Source organism: Neofelis nebulosa, chromosome 9, assembly GCF_028018385.1.
Source record: "Neofelis nebulosa isolate mNeoNeb1 chromosome 9, mNeoNeb1.pri, whole genome shotgun sequence".
Lineage (NCBI taxonomy): Eukaryota > Metazoa > Chordata > Mammalia > Carnivora > Felidae > Neofelis > Neofelis nebulosa.
In genome coordinates, this window is record NC_080790.1 from 110988814 (window position 1) to 111007305 (window position 18492).

The window sequence follows — 18492 nt, forward strand, 5'->3', positions numbered from 1 at the left end:
ACATTCTGAAGTGGGTTTAACTATGTCTGTTTTACAGGTGAGGAAAGTTAAGACTCAGAGAGCCCCCAACAACTTGCTCAAGGTTACACAGCTAATTAGTAGAACTAATATTTGAATCAAGGTAGTCTTGCTCTAGGGACTAAGCTCTATATGACACGAGTGCACGAATTCACTTATTTGTTAACAAATGTAACAGACGGAAATGAGTAGCCCTTCGAAGTCACCTCTGGAGGGAGGCTGAAGATTTATTGTGAAGTCACCCTCCAGCAGGGCTTCATATGCTTAGAGCATATCTCTTCAGAATGGCCTCCAGCTTTGGTTAGGAACCACACACAAATAAATCGATCACTTTCCTCAGGGTTAACACCTTCTCCTGCCAACCCGAAGCATCACCCCTCGGACTGATAACCCATTTTATCCATGCTACTCTCCACAAGTCACACTCTTCATTTCAAAAGTCAAACCCACAAGCGGAAACTGATGATGATCTACTTTTAAGTTTATATAAGAGAATAAGTAAGTCATGGACCCTGAAAAGTCATTCTCAAGAGGCATCCATGCTGAAAGCACTCACAATAACCTGGATTTCAGGACGTGACTAATTCCCAGTAGACCAGGAAGGTCTACTTTGAAGAATACTAGTTCTTATCCGCTCGCTAACAATTCAGTCTCCTAGCACATGAGTAAGAACATACAGTACCATGGGGTTGCATATAACATACCTTGTGGGTGTACACATATAAGTCACAGCATGCCTGCCCTCCACTGAACAAGGACCATCCCCAAAGCAAGAGTCATTTCTCCTTTTCCATACCCAAGAGCCAGAAGATGTACAATAGGTGCTTTTTGGCCAACTTACTGACCCGGAGTGAAGGGTCGTTATACTACAAATGACAAGCAATCAGAAGGCAAGACCTACGTGCTACCTTGCTTGTTAAGTGCAGTTCTCAGCACCACTGAAAGATACTAAAAATATAAACAATTTTTTTTTTTTTTGAGAGAGAGAGAGAGCACACAAGTGAGCGAGGGGCAGAGAGAGAGAGAGAGAGAGAATCCTGAGGCAAGGCTCAAGCTCACCTGTGGCAGGGCTCAAGCTTACCCAATATGGGGCTTGAACTCATAAACCGTGAGACCATGACCTGAGGGAAAGTCGGATGCTTAACCGACTGAGCCACCCAGGCACCTCCATGAACAGTTTTTTAAAAACCTGAACAAGACAAGGATGCGTGTCATTGCCACTTCTATCCAACACTGTACTGGAGATGCTATCCAGTGCAGTACAGCAAGAAAAGAAATAAGTGGTCTTAGGCTGTGCTGTCCAATACAGTAGCCACTAGACATTTGTGGCAATTTAAAATTAAGTTAATTAGCTCCTCAGTTTTACTAGCTACATTTCAAGAGCTCAAAAGTCACATGTAGCTAGCAATTACCCTACTGGACAGTGCAGGTCTAAAACATCTCCATTATTGCAGAAAGTTCTACTGCACAATGCTGGTGTGAGGATTAGAAAGAAAGAAAAAATTCTCATGTTTTGGTATAGTATTATATACATAAAATTCTAAAATATTATTAGAATATAAATTAAAATAATATCTTAATAGAAGGAAAAAATTCTCGTGTTTTGGTATAGTATTATATACATAAAATTCTAAAATACTATTAGAATATAAATTAAAATAATATGTTAATAGAAAGAAAAAATTCTCATGTTTTGGTATAGTATTATATACATAAAATTCTAAAATACTATTAGAATATAAATTAAAATAATATGTTAATAGATATAAGATATATATATATTATATATATTATATATATATATATATATTATATATATAATAGATATAATAGCATTAAAATAATACTTCATCAAGATAGCTAAAATCAACATGTAATATAATCAGTTATAGTTCTATACATTGGGAAAAAATTGAAAATAAAGGGTTTTTTGTTTTTTGTTTTTTTAAGTTTATTTATTTATTTTAAAAGAGAGAAAGAGTGCGAGTGGGGCAAGGGCAGAGAGAGTCCCAAGCAGGCTCCGTACTGTGGGGCTCAAACTGATGAACCGTGAGAGCACGACCTGAGCTGAAGCTGGACACTTAACCGTCTGAGCCACCCAGGTGCCCCAGAAAATAAAGTTTTAAAAAATTACAACTTAAAAGAGTATCCAAAAGCAACAACAACAACAATCACTACCCAAGTACCCAGTAATAAATCTAATAAAAGGTGCTTAAGGCTTTTCTGAAGACATATGTAATCATCTGTATCAGTGACTTCTTACCTCGTACTTCTCCACCCCTCACCTTCATCCTGTCCTCAAATTGTCCTGCTTTTCCAAATATGGGAACCAGAGAGTGTGCAAAGACATAACCAGGATCATAGAAGACCCTAGCAGGCACTCAACTCCCCCCACACTGCCGGCGTGCTCCCCGCCTCCCACACCCAAGGGTCCAGCTGCCCTGCTAACACCTCACCTCGTTGTATAAATCACTGAATTCCTCAACCACGTCCTTGGGGATCCTGTGGCCACGGTTGGTGAGGTAGCAGGCCACGCCATTCTTGGAGTAGAGGCTGATACGGCCCACGCTGCGCTCCCCATCAGTTGTCTCTTCCAGAAGGCCATTGGCTTCTGCTAGATGATAGATGGGATTCCCATGGGAGCCATGGATCCAGGTGGCTCCCAACTCAAAGGTGGCGTGTCCTGACGGTGACAACAACAGGCCCTTAGAGGGGCAGGGACTTCTTCACAGAGGGCCAGAACACTGCCTCAGCCTTCTTCCTCCAAGAGGATCCTTCCATCCCCTCAACAGAGCAGGAAGGGGAATTAGGCCCCTATCTGGCAACCAACCAAAGTCTTCAGTGAAAAGCTCCCAGGGGAAACTACATGTGGCACAAAATGGATTCCACTTTACAGCTGAGATAACTGCCACCCTGAATGCTTTTGTGATTTGCCCCCAGAGTCGCTTCACTGGACTAGTTACAAGGCTCTGCTTTTCCATCCCACCTTTGTCTAACACAACACCAGACACTGAGCCCTCCTTTTTCATTGATGGCTCTCCCTCAGGAGATACTGTGTGGGCACCTGAGGGTACAGTGGTCCCAGTGAGGGGAGAGAGGTTACCTGAGGTCCTCTGGCCCAAGGTCCTCATCTGACCTTACCCCAATTCCTCAACATTCTCCAATGGCCCCGGAGTCTAAGCCCCGATCCCAGACAAAAAGTGGCCCCCCTCCCAGCTCAGTCTGAGGCAGAGGAGGGAGGGCAAACATTCCAGGTTGGAAGACTCCTCCTGAAGGCAGTCTCAAATAGACTTCCAGAGAAAACTAAACTCTGTCTTCCTAAGGCAGAAAAACCTTAGGTGGCAGAACCCCAGGAGTCTGTCTAGGGCAGGGGGCAACTCCTGGACCCAGGTTGGGACAGGGCTAGAGCTGGTGCTGGTCCTACCATCCCATCCAGAGCCAAGGTACCAGATGCTCTGAGGAAAGCTGCCTCTGTGCCTGGGCCTCAGTTTCCTCTTCCGATGCTGTAGGGATGGTGGCACATTGTCTCCTTCCCTGCCTAGTTCCCAAGGAAGTTGAAGCAAAGCAAGGGGAAGAGAGAGGAACATTTTTTGGTGTTTTGTTTTGTTTTGGAGGGCTGAGTCAAGATATCATGTGCAGTTAAGTTTTTTGCTGAGACAGTCACAATAATTCCTCCTCTGTCCTTGTACACATAGCCCTTTGCAACGTGACCTTGCCAGTCCTCCCATCAGGAGGTAGAGTCCATTTCCCTACCCCTTGCATCGGGGCTGGCCCTGTGACTTGCTTTGATTAACAGAATGCAGTGAAAGTGATGTCTGCGGCTTCCGAGCCCAGGCCTCAAGAGATCTTGTGGCTTCCACTTTCACACTCTTAGAATGTGACCACCATGGAGAGGTTTACCCTGTTGGAGACATGTGGCCCAGCCAAAAAGCCAGTGCCAACCACCAGACCAATGGGTAAGGCTGTCATAAACAAACCAGCCCCGGTCAAGCCACCGGATGACTGCAGGCGAGTGGGAGATTCCAGGCAAGACCAGTGAAAGAACCCCCTGCCTGAGTCCTGCCCAAATTCCCGACCCACTGAATTTAAGTAAATAAAATGGTACTGCTGTAAACCACTACATTTTGGAGTGATCTGTTATGCAGCAATAGTTATCTGATATGCCATAACAGACAACAATCACCCCTCACCCCAGGAACTGGCCATTCTTTTTTTGTGCATCCCCTCTCCTGGCTGTTTCTAATTAAACCACTAGTTACTAAAAATAGCCTTGTATATATGTATGTGCCAAACAGCAGGCAAGAGAACAAAACGGTCAACCTCGTGCTACCGCCAGTGAGACAGAATTTCCTGAGGTCTCTGGGAGAAGACGCAGGAACGTGTATGTCCCTTTGTCCAGAAGGTGGGCAGATGGGATGGCACCAAAAGACTAAAAACCCAGTGCCCTGCTTCCAGTGGGTTCCTAGTGGGCATTGAGAGTATTTATTACTAATCCTCCTTTAATTCCTCATGCTTGGGGTTCCCCAAAGTGTCTTGCCTGGTTTGAGCTCCCAAGAGAGGAAGAGACCTCGGGGAGGGGCCTGGACCCTCCCCAGGGCACGCAGGGAGCTCCAAACCACACAGTCACTGGGCAGTTACATCCAGGCGTGGGACAGCACCCTTCCTGGACGGACATTTGGCAAAAGCAGGAATGAGGTGAGGAGCTTGAGGTCGGCAGCAAACTCAGCACCCCACCCCTATTCCCCAGGCTCTGCAACAGGGGGGGTGGGTAGGCCCTGGTCAAGAGATATTTCCTGCCCTCGCCTGCCTGCCCCTCTATGACTGCGATCCTTGTGACACCCCTGCATCAAAGGGCACCAGCACCATCCAGTGTCCCTGGGGCTTCTGGCCCTCGACGCCTGACCCGACCACTGAGATTCAGAGCCACCACCTCACATCGTAGCAGGTCCGCCCCTGGTTTCAGCCCCGTATGTCTGCACACACAACACACACAAATTCGCCCTCCCGAGGACATGCTCTCCCCGCTCCTGGCGGAGTCTGCCTTGATCACATACATCACTCCACGCGTATGGCCCCTTCTGCTACCTGCCCAACTCTCCCCATCACCTGAAGTCTGCCCAAGGTCCCCCAAGTCAGGAAGGCCCCCACCGCCAACAGGTCACCAGATCACGCTTCTTTGCAGCTTCCCGCACCCCATCTCTTCACCCTGCCGCCTGTTCCATGCGTGGCATGTCTCAGCTGTCAGCTACCCCTGAGACTAGGCCATTTGTCCTCATCTTCTGTTTCTGCATCATACACTGAATGTCTTATCAAGACTCAGGAACCACAATGGGAGCTGCCCCTTCCCTACCCACTCGGTCTCTCATTGGTCAGACCCCCTGGCTGGGAAGTGCTGACCTCCAGCTGCATTTCAGGCAATTCCCCCACCCCTGGTAAAATCTGCCCAGTCCTGGGGAAAGTCTCTTACCTGGAGGCTTTCTCCAGAGGCCTCATTACTCTGCAACCTGGACAGATCATCTTCCCAGACAATGCTAAGATCTGCCCATCACCCACAAGGAGGCCCCAAGTCCCAACCACTCTGCTGCCCTGAGCTCCTACTGTCCCAAGACTAGCTCTCAGTCATGATATGTTAATTCACACTCAAGAGGTAATGACTAATAAGAACTTACAGAATTACTCTTCTTGTGAAGCAGAAACTGGTCCACCCACTGCCAAGACACTGGCCTGGGTGTCCTTTCCTTCCTAAACATTTGAACTCTAGGTCATGTTCCAAACACGAAGGCCAGAGCCCCATCTTGCCCACCTCAGAGGGTTTCTCAGAGGGCAAAGGAAGCTTCTGGCAAAAGCCCACTTATCCCAGGGAAAAACCAAAATAATGAGATTTGAGGCAGGGCCAGAGCACTGAAGGACAAAAGGTGACCTTGGCGCGGGTGGAGGGGGGACACTTACCGAGTTTCACGCTCTGCACGCGGCCTCCGATGCAGGTGGAAGCCTCGAGCACAGTGACATCCGTGAAGCCCTGCTCCAGAAGTGCTTTGGCCGCAGCCAGGCCAGCCAAGCCAGCGCCGATCACCACCACGCGAGGCTGTCCCCTTCTCCGTAGGCCACGACTGAGAGGGTCATTCGCACTGTCGCCACTGGATTCACAACTTTGCATACCGTCCGCACTGGCCTCCTAGGAACCTGCAGGGGGCAGGGGTGTCACAGCTTACCTGCTCTGCCTTCACTTCCCACCTGTCCCATGGGACACTCATGAGGGGCAGGGGAGGGGGGGACCTCCTTGAGCCCTCCTGCTCTTCCGGAGACCTGGACAAGAGGAGCCATCTCCAAAGGATGTGGCAAGGAGGAGGACAGACAGAGGGAAGGAGAGAGGTAGAAAATATGCACTGTGGGCCCCCACCGGCAAGCAGGACTGCTGGGAAACCACCCTAAGCCCCTGGGATCCGTCAATCCCACCCCCAACCTGGTAGGCACACTGCCTATTCCCCAAGGCTGAGACTAGAGCCAGCCAGGAAGGTGATGACCCAAAAAGACCAAATTCAAGAGAAACTATTGACACTGCTGACCCTGAACAAGCTCGCTCTGACACGGCTGCTGTGGTCCAGCTCACACCAATCCCAGATGCCCACACAGACGACAGGATGCTCACACGGACCCCAGGATACTCACACAGACCACAGGATGCTCACACAGACCCCAAGATGCTCACACAGACCGCAGGACACTTGCACACACAGCGCTGGACCCTCTACTTTCCCTCCCGTGCGTGGCTCTTCCCTGGCATTCTTTCTCCTTTGCCCCTTCTCTCCTCCTCTAGCTTTCTGTTAGTCTTTCACAGTGTGAATGAAGTGGCAATTTGGTGGGCAGGACATAGTCCCGCCCTCCCCCCAGAAAGTGCCACGAGGCCGGTATCGGACGAGCCTCTGCTATTCCGGGTAGTTCTCTGGTTGTTTTCCCCCAGCCACCCAGCCCCTCAGTCACCGCAAAGCAGCAAGGAGCCCAGGAAACGGTGGACTGTGAGGACCCATGGCACCAGAGGCCAGACATCAAATTGACAGTTACACTAAGCCAGCTTGTTCAGAGACGCCAGACCAGGGAGCTGATGGCTAGGCAGCCAAGGGGGGTCCCTGAATCGCCCCAGTGCTGGGAGAGGCTACCGCCTATTCCCAGAGTGACCACGAGGGCTCCAAGGTGCCTGTGGGCCATCCCAAGGGGCCGCTCGGCTCTCATCCTGTCTCTGTTCCCTCCCTGACCCAAGCAACTTCGATTCCAGTTGTCTTTGCTGAGGGTTCAGTGGTAGAACCTACTAACAACAGGGGAGGAAGGGTGTCTGGAAGGTGGCTGCTGGGCAGTGCAGCAGACAGGGGACATAAAACAACTGTCTCCCCTACCTAACAAAGCTCAGTATAACCCTTCCAATGACACAGCAGCCCCACCCCCCAGAATACGCCCAAGAGAAGCAGGACATAGTCCACCAAACACACATGCTAAGGAATGTTCATAGCAGCTTTATTTATAAGAGCCAAAACAACAGAAGCAACCACAGGAGAATGGATAAATCTACTGCACTATGTGCAGCATTTTCCTGCATATTCTTCAACAATAAACAGAACCAGGGGGAAGAATAACTGAAAACAGTCAGGAGGGAACTTTCTGGGGTGGAAGGAATATATATCTTGATCTGAACGGTGGCCACACAGTATACATACAAAGATCCACCGACCTGGACAGGTAGGATTTGTGTCATTTTTATATGTATGTGTGTGTACCTCAGTAACCATTCAGATATTCATTCCTGGCAAGGAAGGCAGGCAGGCAGGAAGGAAGGAAGGAAGGAAGGAAGGAAGGGATGAAGGAAGGAAGGAAGGAGAGAAAGAAAGAGAGAGAGAAGAAGAAAAGGAAGAAAGGAAGGGAGGGAGGGAGGAAAGGGAGAGAGAGAAAGAAAGAGTGGGAGGGAGGAAGGAAGGGTAGAAGGAAGGAGAGAGTAATAGACAAGACAGAAAAAGAGACAGAGAAATTAAAAGAAAGAAAAAGAGAAAGAGGGAGGAACAGAGAGAAGGAGGAAAGAAAGGAAGGGAAAAAGGGAGGGAGGGAGGAAGGAGAGAGAAAGAGACGAGAAAGAAACAGAGAGAAAGAAAGAGGAAGGAAAGAAAGAGAAAGAGACAGAGAAAGAGAAAAAAAGAAAGAGGGAGGGAAGAAAGAGAAAGAAGGAGGGAGGAAAGAGAAAGAGACAGGAGAGAGAAAGAGAAAGAAAAAGAAAGAGGGAGGGAGGAAGGAAAGAGAATGAGAGATAAAGAAAGAGAGGGAGAGAAGAAGAGAAAAAGGGAGGGAGGGAGGCAGGGAGGGAGAGGAAGGAAGGAAGAAGGAAGGAAGGAGCGAGCAAGCTACATACTGACTTCTTACATCTGGTCTGATCATTAAAGCTTCCCCCACCTTGAATGGCGCCCCTCAACATCTCTTTATCATAGGCTTAGCAAAAGGGTCTTTTTCTAAATACGCTGGGGCTGTTCCTCATGCCTCCCGCCACCCACTCCGCCGGCAGACGCCATACCTGGGCACCTGGGCTTGGACGGGCCTGTCCCCCAACTCCCGCCCCCAAATTCCAGGCAAACCCCCAGACCCAGGCCGACCGCCTGGGTGCCCGGGCAGTTCCCTAGACGGCCGGAAGGTGGCGCCCGCGGCTCAGAGCCCTCCGAGGCCGAGTCTCCGCTGGAGGCCGGGGCTCCCCGCCCCCTTCCAGGAGAAGGCGGTGCGGCTCCGCCTTTCCTCCTCCCTGCAGCTCCGTTCCCTGTCCTATCCTTCCCCGCTCCCTCCAGCGAGGTTCCTTTGGGCGTCTGGGAGCACGGGGTCGGGCGTCCTGGGTCCTTTCCTCCCTGCGCCCTGCCACCCTCCCCGCCCCCAGGTTCTCCTTCCGGTGGACTAAATTTAGAGGGGAGGGTGTGGCTGCCTGCACCCGGCGGCCAGGGCGGCCAGCGGGAGGAAGGGTCGCCGAGACGACGCGGGGTGGCGTCACGTTGGTAAACACACTGGGTGCTCGGAGCTGCCGCTGCCGCTGACGCCACCTGCCAGGCACCCCGCGATGCGACGTGGCGCTGCCGCCCGCCCCGCCCGCGTGCCTCACCCCCAGGACGGGGGGGGGGGGGGGGGCCTGCCGGCGTGCTGGTGTCCTGGCTCTATCAGCACCCCCCGCCGGGGCCACCCTCCAAAACCGCCTTGCTTATACAGTAAAGAGGGGGGGGGGGGGGGGGAAACCGCCGCAGTTCTCAAACCTGACTGGTGCAACCCCTTCTTGAAAATTTCCTGCGGGCTCCAGGTGTGACTGGGATAAAACTGGGAGGGACCCACTCCCCTCTGAAGTCTCCTCACAAAACCTCTAGTTCCCGTGGGGCACCCCGTCTGGAAACCGGGGTCTAGTGAAGCTGGAAGCTATGGGGAAAGGATACTTGGGGCGCAGCGCCTCCCCAGCCGGCTACCTGAACTTCTGGCTACCCTCAGAAGTGGCCAGCTGGTCCTCACTACATTGTTGTGACAGTCGAATAAGGCCTTATGCGGATGTGGCAAGACGGACAATATTTTCAAGAGCCTCAAGTGTGAAAATCATTTGTAAAGTTCTATAACTAAATTCTGAGCAGAGAGCCTTGGGGACGAGGGCTCAGAAATGCCCTGTGGGGAACGCAGGTGGGCAGTTGCCTTTAAGATGAACACAGAAAGGACCCTGAGTTCCCAATGTATCAGAGACCTTGCACTCAAACAGCACAGGGGTGAAAGTAGGTAATGAGCAAGGGCCATGTGGGTCACCTGCACCCATGACCTCTTCCCCCCCCCCCCCAAGGAATCCCACAGGCCAGTTCCTTCCACGGGTCAGAGAAGCCTTACACAGGGCCCACAGAAGGCAGAGAGCTGAGAAAGCTGCCCCATGGCCCCCCATATGGACACACGGAGCCAACACACCCTGGAGTCCAAACTGAAAGGGACAGAGAAAATCATGTGTAGGAACGCCTACTCCGTGCCAGGCCCTCAGCGAAACGCTGAACTGGGCCTTCCAGTGCTGTTATCTCCAGCCAGGGTGGAGAGGAGAGGGTGAGAAGCAACTTGTTTTCTGTTGATTTGTGGCATCTTTTCCTTTCAGCTTTTTTTTTTTTTTTTTTAATTTTATGAGAAACCGGCTTATTGAGGAAGAAGAATCAGTTCATGCTCCTCAGTGCCTGCCTGTCCTTCTCTCGCCTTTGGGAAATAAATAAATAAATAACATCCTCCTTGATCTGTATGCACAGGAGAAACAGAACACCCTGTACTTTTTGAGCAGATAAAGGAGAGAAGAAAAAAGTGCTGGCTCAGCCAGGCAGGGAGGAGGGGGGGGGGGGGGACGGGAGGGGGAGGAGGGAGGCACAGGGCAACGGACACTTGTCTTCTTGCTCCTGCTTCCATGGAAAAATGAGGGTGGGAGCCTGGGGCTCCCATGTGCCCAAAGAGGCCAAGCCTGGTAGCTTCAAGAAATCAGGCCAGCCATGGCATGAGTATCCCGCCCCCACTCTAGATGCCCCACTGCCTCCCCCCAAACCTCTGCTCTGGCCTGCCAGCCAACACCTCCCCCTGCTGCCCACTGCCCTGACTGAACCTGCCCAAGAAGCCAGTCTGGAAAGAAGGCAGCAGCAAGAAGAGAGGAAAAGAGGGAAGAAAGGCCCCATCCCTTTGGCAGGGTCACCCAAAAAAGAAGGATGAAGATGAGAAAGCGAGGCGACAGAAATGGGTGTTGGCGTTGTCACTTTCCCACCCCACCTTCTCTCAACATCCCCACCAGTTGCATCATCACCTTCAAATTTACCCTCCAAGAAGCGCCTCCAATTGCCAAATACCAGAGACGTACTTTAGTCCTGGCCTCCGACTTCTGACCCCCTCTTGGAAATGCCCAGTACTGAGCAGGGGGCACCAGGCATCTTCTTGTGCTTCCCCATCATGATTAAAACCACAGGACTGCCAAGTGGTCCCAAGGCTCAAAGCTGAATGCATCCTCACAGGAAGACCTGCCCTTATCCATCAGGTCAAGCCATGTCCACCCCCCAGAATCACTGTCGCCTCTCCCCTCAGTTTCCCCCCACACACCCCTGCCTCCTCCATCTGAACTGTACCCCTAGAGAATTGCTGGGCCTGCCCCAAGTCACACCCAGGCCTCTCATAGACCAGGAACATAACCCAGCAATTCACTGAGCTAACCGTGTACCAGGCATAGGGAAGGCCTCGGCATATCGGCCTCTTGCCCTCTGGACTCAGCTGAACTTTCTGGCTTCAATTCTCACTCAGATGCCCCCAAACACACACACACACACACACACACACACACACACACACACACACCCCAACTTCACTAAAGTCTTGGGATCCCCGGCACTGCCCACTGAAGGCCTCATAGGAAATATCCCTCCCTCACACATGTCACAGAAGCCAGCTCTGGATTCTCTTGACACGCACACCCTTGTACGGAGTATTGGTTATGCAGCTGTGTGACTGCACGGCTGTATGTTGTTGGACCCACCAGCAAGGCCTGCTCCCACTGACCTTTCTTGAAGCACCCTGGAAAGGGGAGTTCCTTCCACTGGCTGGGCTCTGCAGTGATCCCCCAGGTCCCCACCCCCGTCCTTCTTCCGTTCCCCAACCATGGACATCTCACCCCAAGAAATCCTATTGTCTGTTATTCCGTAATGAGGCTGCAGCCCCACAGTCACGGAGCAGGGCGTGGTCCCAGGCTACACCGGCCCCCAAGCCCTGGGAGTGAACTGCAAGGAAGGGTCAGTAGCCCAGTTCACTGCAGGGCGCCCCTTCCGCCTCAGGCTGGAGTGCACTTCAGCTCACTTCAATCGGCAGGTCACTTCCCTCCCCAACAGCAGCCACTATAACAAAATACCGGCTGCCACAAAGGGCCAACTTCCCAGGTGCCCCACCCCCTCCCAAAGTCAGCCTTCACAAGAAACAAAAAAAACTCTACCCATCCTTGGCTCCCCTCTAAACACAGCCTACTCTTGGGGCGCCTGGGTGGCTCAGTCGATTAAGTGTCCGACTTCAGCTCAAGTCATGATCTCACGGTTTCTCGGTTTGAGCCCCGCATCGGGCTCTGTGCTGACAGCTCAGAGCCTGGAGCCTGCTTCGGATTCTGTGTCTTCTGATCTCTGTCCCTCCCCCGCTAGCACTCTGTCTCTCTCTGTGTCTCAAAAATGGAAAAAAAAAAAAATGTTACAAAAAAAAATTAAACACAGGCTACTACTCTCAAATGTGTCTGCCTGTCTTTTTCTCAAGGTCACCTCATTCTGAGCGACCCATTTCCCAGAGGACAAGAAGACGGCCAAGGCAGCTAGCCCACCCAGCTCACCTCACCTCACCCTTTAGGATCCAGCCTCCTCCAGCTGAAGCGCTCCACTTCCCACCTCCAAGCCCCATGCTTCCTCACAGGAGCCCTACCCAGGGCTCTGGGGGCCACCTGCACTCTCCCCTAACCAACTTTGGGGACTTATAATCCTTTCCTCTGAACAGACACTACTAGTGTCTAAGGGCAGCAGCCCTACCTCAGTTTCCCTGGAGGGACCCCTCTCTGCTTCAGGCTTCTAACAGATGGGAGGGAGGGGCAGGGAAGCTGGGGGGCTGGCCCAGGGGAATCTCTTTGGACTGCCTGGCAGGTCTGGGGAGGGATTTGGATTCTCCTGGGCCCCCCAGACAATGCAATTATTCTTCAAATGTAAAAAATGCCCAGAAATCCCAGACCAGCTGCTTTGCACAGCCGCGGAGACAAAGGGGCTCTGTGTCTGCATGTGAGGCCCCTCCCACTCCTCAACCCCAGGGAGGGGCTGGGCCCGAACTCCTCCCCACCAGACCCTCCCCAGCCCTCCTCGCCCTGGCCAGCCAGCCAGGAAGTGAAAGAGGCTGGGCTGCTGGGCCAAGCCTGGCCAGCCACAGGGGCATGAGGGTGGGCAGTGAGAGGGCATAAGCATGGGGACAGGGCAAGGGCAGCCTGAGAGCCCAGACACCCGGGTTCAGGCCCCGGCTCAGTCTTTTCCTTACCAGGTGACCTGGACTAGTGGGTTCCCTTCTCTGGGTCCCACCCGGCCAACACCTCTGAACTTAGCCCAACGACACAGCATCTGTACCCCACCTCCTGGACACACTGGTTTAAGCCCCATCTGATGCTTAACGGCCTCCTTTAGTCTTCTAGCTTTCCCATCTGTAAAATGGGCATAGGGACCTCTACCTGGTAGGACAGCTGGGAGGAGTAAATGAGACAGCACCTAGCAGGGCCACCTCTGAGACAGCAGGAGAGGGAAGAAGACCCCTGAAGAAACCAGTACAGGGGTTTCACCTGGGACCCAGGACTCCATCTCACTTATAGAAGAACCCCAGTCAGCATCTGAGCTCAGACCCAGGCCTCAGCCTATGGCTGCAACCCTAGTATCAGACCAGACCTGAACCCTGACATCAATCAGAGTGCATGGACAGCCTGTGTTTGACTGGCCCCAACTCTGAGTCAGCCTACATCCTACCCAGTTCTGGAGGGTCGGGTATCAGAGACAATGGTCATTAGGCAACCCCAAGCTCATAAAAGGGAAGGCGTGGGAGCCTCATTCCACAGAGCCCACCCACCAGCAATGTTCTCTGGCTGCCACAGGCCCACGTGGGCAAGGGGCTCTGGGGGCCCCATCTTCCGTCCTGGCACTCAGACTTCTCTCCCAGCACAATGTCTTTGTTACCCACATCTCCTCCTCACAACTAGATGCATAAAGTCAAGTCCCTAAAAGCGCAACTTTAAAAGTCTTTGTAAGCCTTTTCGGAAAAGAAGCGGGAAGCCTATACTGCATCCTGCATGGAGAGAGGCAGCCCTTGACTTGGTGTATGGGGGGACAGAGCCAATGGCACGGCCCACACAGGCACTGGCAGGCAGGAGGGAAGGGCATTCCTGGAAAGGTGAGCTCTGTGTCCCCACCCTTACTTCCCTTGATGCTCCCTGGACCCAGGAGGATGGTTCCAGGACCCCAGTTTATAGCCGCCTACAGAGACAGGCCTTGGAGATAACCCAGCCCAGGCTAGAAGCCTCGCTGGGGGTGGAGGAGGGGAAGCAAGCATGGAAGGAAGCCAGAGAAAGGGTAGAGTGTTTCTGATGGGCCTAACGCTCACGGCAGGCAGCCTCCACGACTGTGTAGCCAGAGGGAAACAGGTAGAGATGGGCCAGGGCGGAGCCCCAGACCACATTCCTGCCCCCACAGTCACACTGAAACAGATTTGTCCCACACTCCACCCTAGAGATCTCACCCTGAGCACAAGTGAGTGGCTCACACTCTGATCGTAGATCAGGTCAGGGGCCAGTCATGACCACTTCTAAACACTCGGCCATGAACCTCTCCAAATCTGGGCCAGCCCGACCGGCTCAGCTTCCACCTCCGACCCCCGCTCCTCATCCCCCATGCCTTGGGTTCCCATTTTTGTGCGTGACCGCAGGCAAACATCCTCTCTGGCCAGGGAGGCAGCCAGCTCTGTGCCAGCAGGGCCCATCTTCTTCCCCTCAGATCCCAGAACTTTCAGGTGCAAGCAAACCCCGTGCCTCTTCGGCCCAAGGAGAGGTCAGGGGTCTGAGATGTGGACTGTGGACTCCTAGATGCTCCTGGAGAAGATGAAATTACCCAGACAGCCGCCTCTGCCCCCAACCAGTGAGGCCTTGGGAGAGTCCATTAGCACTTGAGCCTCACTTTTCCCATCTGTAAAATGGGGATAATAAAATGGGAATAATCACCCTTGCCCGGAGTGAGGCTAGCCCAGACCCCAGACCCTATTGGCCAGCTTCCAGGGTCCCGCAGCAAAGTCCTAAAGGCACAGGTCTCATTCTGGCTCGCTTCAGCAGCCCTCAGGATAAGACCCCAAGGCCTGGATTTCCTCCCTCCGAGCAGGACCTGACACCCAAACTCTGAGTCCCCCTCCAGGAAGTCATCAAGCACACATGTGTAAGAGACCACAGAACTGATCGCTGTCCTAGGGACCACGCTGGTGCAGGGCTGCCCTTGGTGAGCAGAGCAGGCTGTGGGCAGAGTGGGCCTGAAGGGAGATGGTGCTCACAGAGACACTCCTCTGGAAGGAAGTTCTCCTACAAGGGCTGAACTTAAGAGAAAATTAGCTTCAAGAACAAGGCACCAGTCCTGTTCTGAGGCACCCAAATCACTATGGCCCTTGGGGAACCCCAGGAAGAAACACTTACCTCCCTCCCCCCTTCCCTTCCCCTACTTCCTCTCTCTCCCCTACTTTCCTTCCTCCCCTACTTTCTTTCTCTTTCTCTCTCTCTCCCTCTCTCTCTCTCTCTCACACACACACACACACACACACACAATCACAATCACAAAAACACACTTTCCTATGGTTCACTTGATGACCTAGCTTAGTAAATAGTCCCCTCTTTTGAGAACATGTTCTAGCATCATGGTTTGCATATAGGTTCTCCCTGGGATCAGATCACTTGTTTTTTAATACCAATGGTTTGAATCTTTGTGACTTATTAGATGAGTGACCTAACCCAATGAGGATAGACAGTGCCTGCTTCAGGACACCTGGGTAGCTCAGTCAGTGGAGCATCCGACTCCACCTTAGGTCATGATCTCGCAGTTCATGAGTTCCAGACCTGCATCGGGCTTGCTGCTGTCAGCCTGTTAGCACAGAGACCACTTTGGATCTTCTGTCCCCCTCTCTCTGCCCCTCCCCTGCTTGTGTTGTATCAACAATAAATAAACATTAAAAAAAAAAAAAAAAAGAGTGCCTGCCTCACAGGGTTGAGTGCGACAATGCAAAATACTTAGCCCAGAACCAGGCATGTAGCAGCAATGGTTTTTATATTTGTTTTCCTACAGGCCCAAGTGCATACTAATCAGGGTCACCAAGGGAGGCCTGGGCCAGGAGACCAAATATGGCGGGGACGTTGAGCCAGTAGAGAAGTCTCAGACCTTCCTGAAGGATGACTCCAGAGCAAGACCTCCAGGCCTCAAAGAGAACCACCCCAGCCCACGGTGATAACTGCCATGGTCTGATGACAGGGGAGGAACGAAGATTAGGAGAGAAGGCCATCCCACTTCCTGGGGGTGCTTGGACCTCCCAGGCAAGACCTATGAGGCTGTAAGTACAATGAAATGACCACCCATGTGGTCACCAGCCTCCACGATGGCCCTCGATAACCTTTGTCTCCTAGTACTTGTGCCCTAGTGTAGTCCCCTCCCAAGCTGACCTGTGTAACCAATAGGATATCATAGAAGTGACAGAGCATGACTTCTGAAACTGGGTCAGAAAACATGCTGTTGCGTCCACGTGCTCTCTTGGACTGCTTAATCAAAGGGAAGCCGGTCACCACCTTGTGATGACACTCCAGAAATCCTATCAAGAGGCCCAGGAGGCAAGAGTCCTACCACCAGCCAAACCATCTTGCCAAGCTGTGAGTGAACCACCAGGAAGCAGATCCTCCAGCCCAGGCAAGCCTTCGGATGAGTGTGGCCCCAACCGACATCTTGATTCCACCTCCTGAGAGACCTCGAGCCACAAACACCCACCTAAACTGCTCCCAAATTCCTGACCCACAGAAACTCTGAGGAGGATGAATGTTTATTACTGTTTTAAGCTACTACATTTGGGGGTTGTTTGTTACAGCAATAGGTAACTAACTACAGTCAGCAATTCTGTCTCCGAAGAGACCCCCAGGCAAACTCCCCATTCTACTCAGGAGCCCAGCTCCCTTGTTTCTGAAATTCAGGGCTGTGGCAGAGTAAAAAGACAAGGTGGCCCAGGCCCCACAATTTACAAGCCCACGAGACAGGCACTCCTACCTAACCAGGGATTCACACTCACCTGGAGATTTTTTTTTTTTAATTTTTTTTTTTCCAACGTTTTTTATTTATTTTTGGGACAGAGAGAGACAGAGCATGAACGGGGGAGGGGCAGAGAGAGAGGGAGACACAGAATCGGAAACAGGCTCCAGGCTCCGAGCCATCAGCCCAGAGCCCGACGCGGGGCTCGAACTCACGGACCGTGAGATCGTGACCTGGCTGAAGTCGGACGCTTAACGGACTGCGCCACCCAGGCGCCCCTCACCTGGAGATTTTTACAAATGACCAATCCCCAGCCCCCATGCTGGGTCATCTAAATCAGACTCTTGGGGCGGGGGCGTACAGGACAGGGTCTAGCTCTCGGTGATCCTGGGGAAGACTCGATTTCCATCTGTGGAACAGTAGTTGCCCTCATATCTGCTCTGCTTTCTCATGAGTCCTAAGCTCTCCAATCAGAAGTCTTCAGAGAGATTTAGATGTTTTCTCTCCCCCAAGATACAGCCCTGCCTGGCACTGCATTAGTCCCTGGGGAGAACACAGCAATGGATTAAAGAGAGAACGTACATGATGTGATAACAGCCGTGATGCTGAAGATGTGATAACAGCTGGGATGGTGAATGCGGGAGAACATGGGCCAGGCACCTAACGGGGGCAGGGAAAGGAGTCAGAGAGGATTTCCAGGGGATACCTGAGAAAGGAGCTCCAGCAGCAGAACGGCAAAGGCTCGGAGAGACTGCTTACAAGATCAACTCTCAACACCGCTTTTCCCTCCCTCCAGGGCTCCTCCTCCAAGCTGCTGGCCCCACGTGGCCGCATTCACCTGACCTTCCTCTGCAGCTGCAGCCGCCACCACCTAAGCCACTCTGCAGGCATGACGGGCGCCCCTGAGCTTCCCCAGGTGAGTTGGCCACGCATGAAAGCTTGCCCCGGTGGGGGCACCAAGGAGAAGGGGCAGGATGGCCCCGACACCCCAAAGGGCACAAGATTCCACAGGCGGCATCCCAACCCTCCAGAGAATGAGGCAGGATGGTCACACTTGCGCTCAGCAAACAACACAGGCATTGCAGACCCAGCATAGTGCAGGGTGCAGAGCAGTGAGATGTCCAGGTGAGATGCCCAGGACATGGAGCAGGGGTGAGGATGGGGAGGAAGCCTTAGCTGCATCTTAAGGCAGGGGGGCATGTTCCAGGCCTAGGGTGTAGCCAGTGGGGAAGACACTGGAGATGCATGAACAAGGTAGGAGAGAAAATGAGGCCCAGGGAGGGGAGGGGTGAAAACAGGGGCGGGAGGAAGCAAGGGACAGACTTTTCATTCACTCATTCATTCATTCATTCATTCGTTCAAAAATGTTTGGTCTTCACACCCATTAGGACGGCAACCATAAAAATAAATAAATAAATAAAATGGTGAGGATGTGGAGAGATTGGAACCCTTGTGTGCTGTAGGTAGAAATGTAAAACGGTGTAGCTGCCATGGAAAACTGTGTGCTGGTTCCTTTAAAAATTAAATATAAAGTTACCATGTGATCCATCAATTCCACTGCTGGGTATATATGTGGAAGAATTGAAAGCAGGGTCTTGAAGACATATTTGGACACTCATGTCCACTGAAGTATTATTGACAATAGCCAAAAGGGGGA

The 18492-nt window shown here is 52.3% G+C and overlaps 1 protein-coding gene across 7 annotated transcripts in view; it reads right to left on the reverse strand.

The window, feature by feature from the left end:
• Window positions 1–18492, reverse strand: part of SMOX (spermine oxidase) — a 73857-nt gene that overhangs the window by 42006 nt on the left and 13359 nt on the right. For all 7 annotated transcript variants that reach the window (XM_058684989.1, XM_058684988.1, XM_058684985.1 and 4 more), the window contains exons 2-3: window positions 5968–6201; window positions 2475–2701 (exon numbers count right to left, since the gene is read on the reverse strand). In XM_058684989.1, the coding sequence (XP_058540972.1) occupies window positions 2475–2701; window positions 5968–6175 (435 nt within the window). In that variant the 5' untranslated portion in view covers window positions 6176–6201. The remainder of the gene's footprint in view (window positions 1–2474; window positions 2702–5967; window positions 6202–18492) is intronic.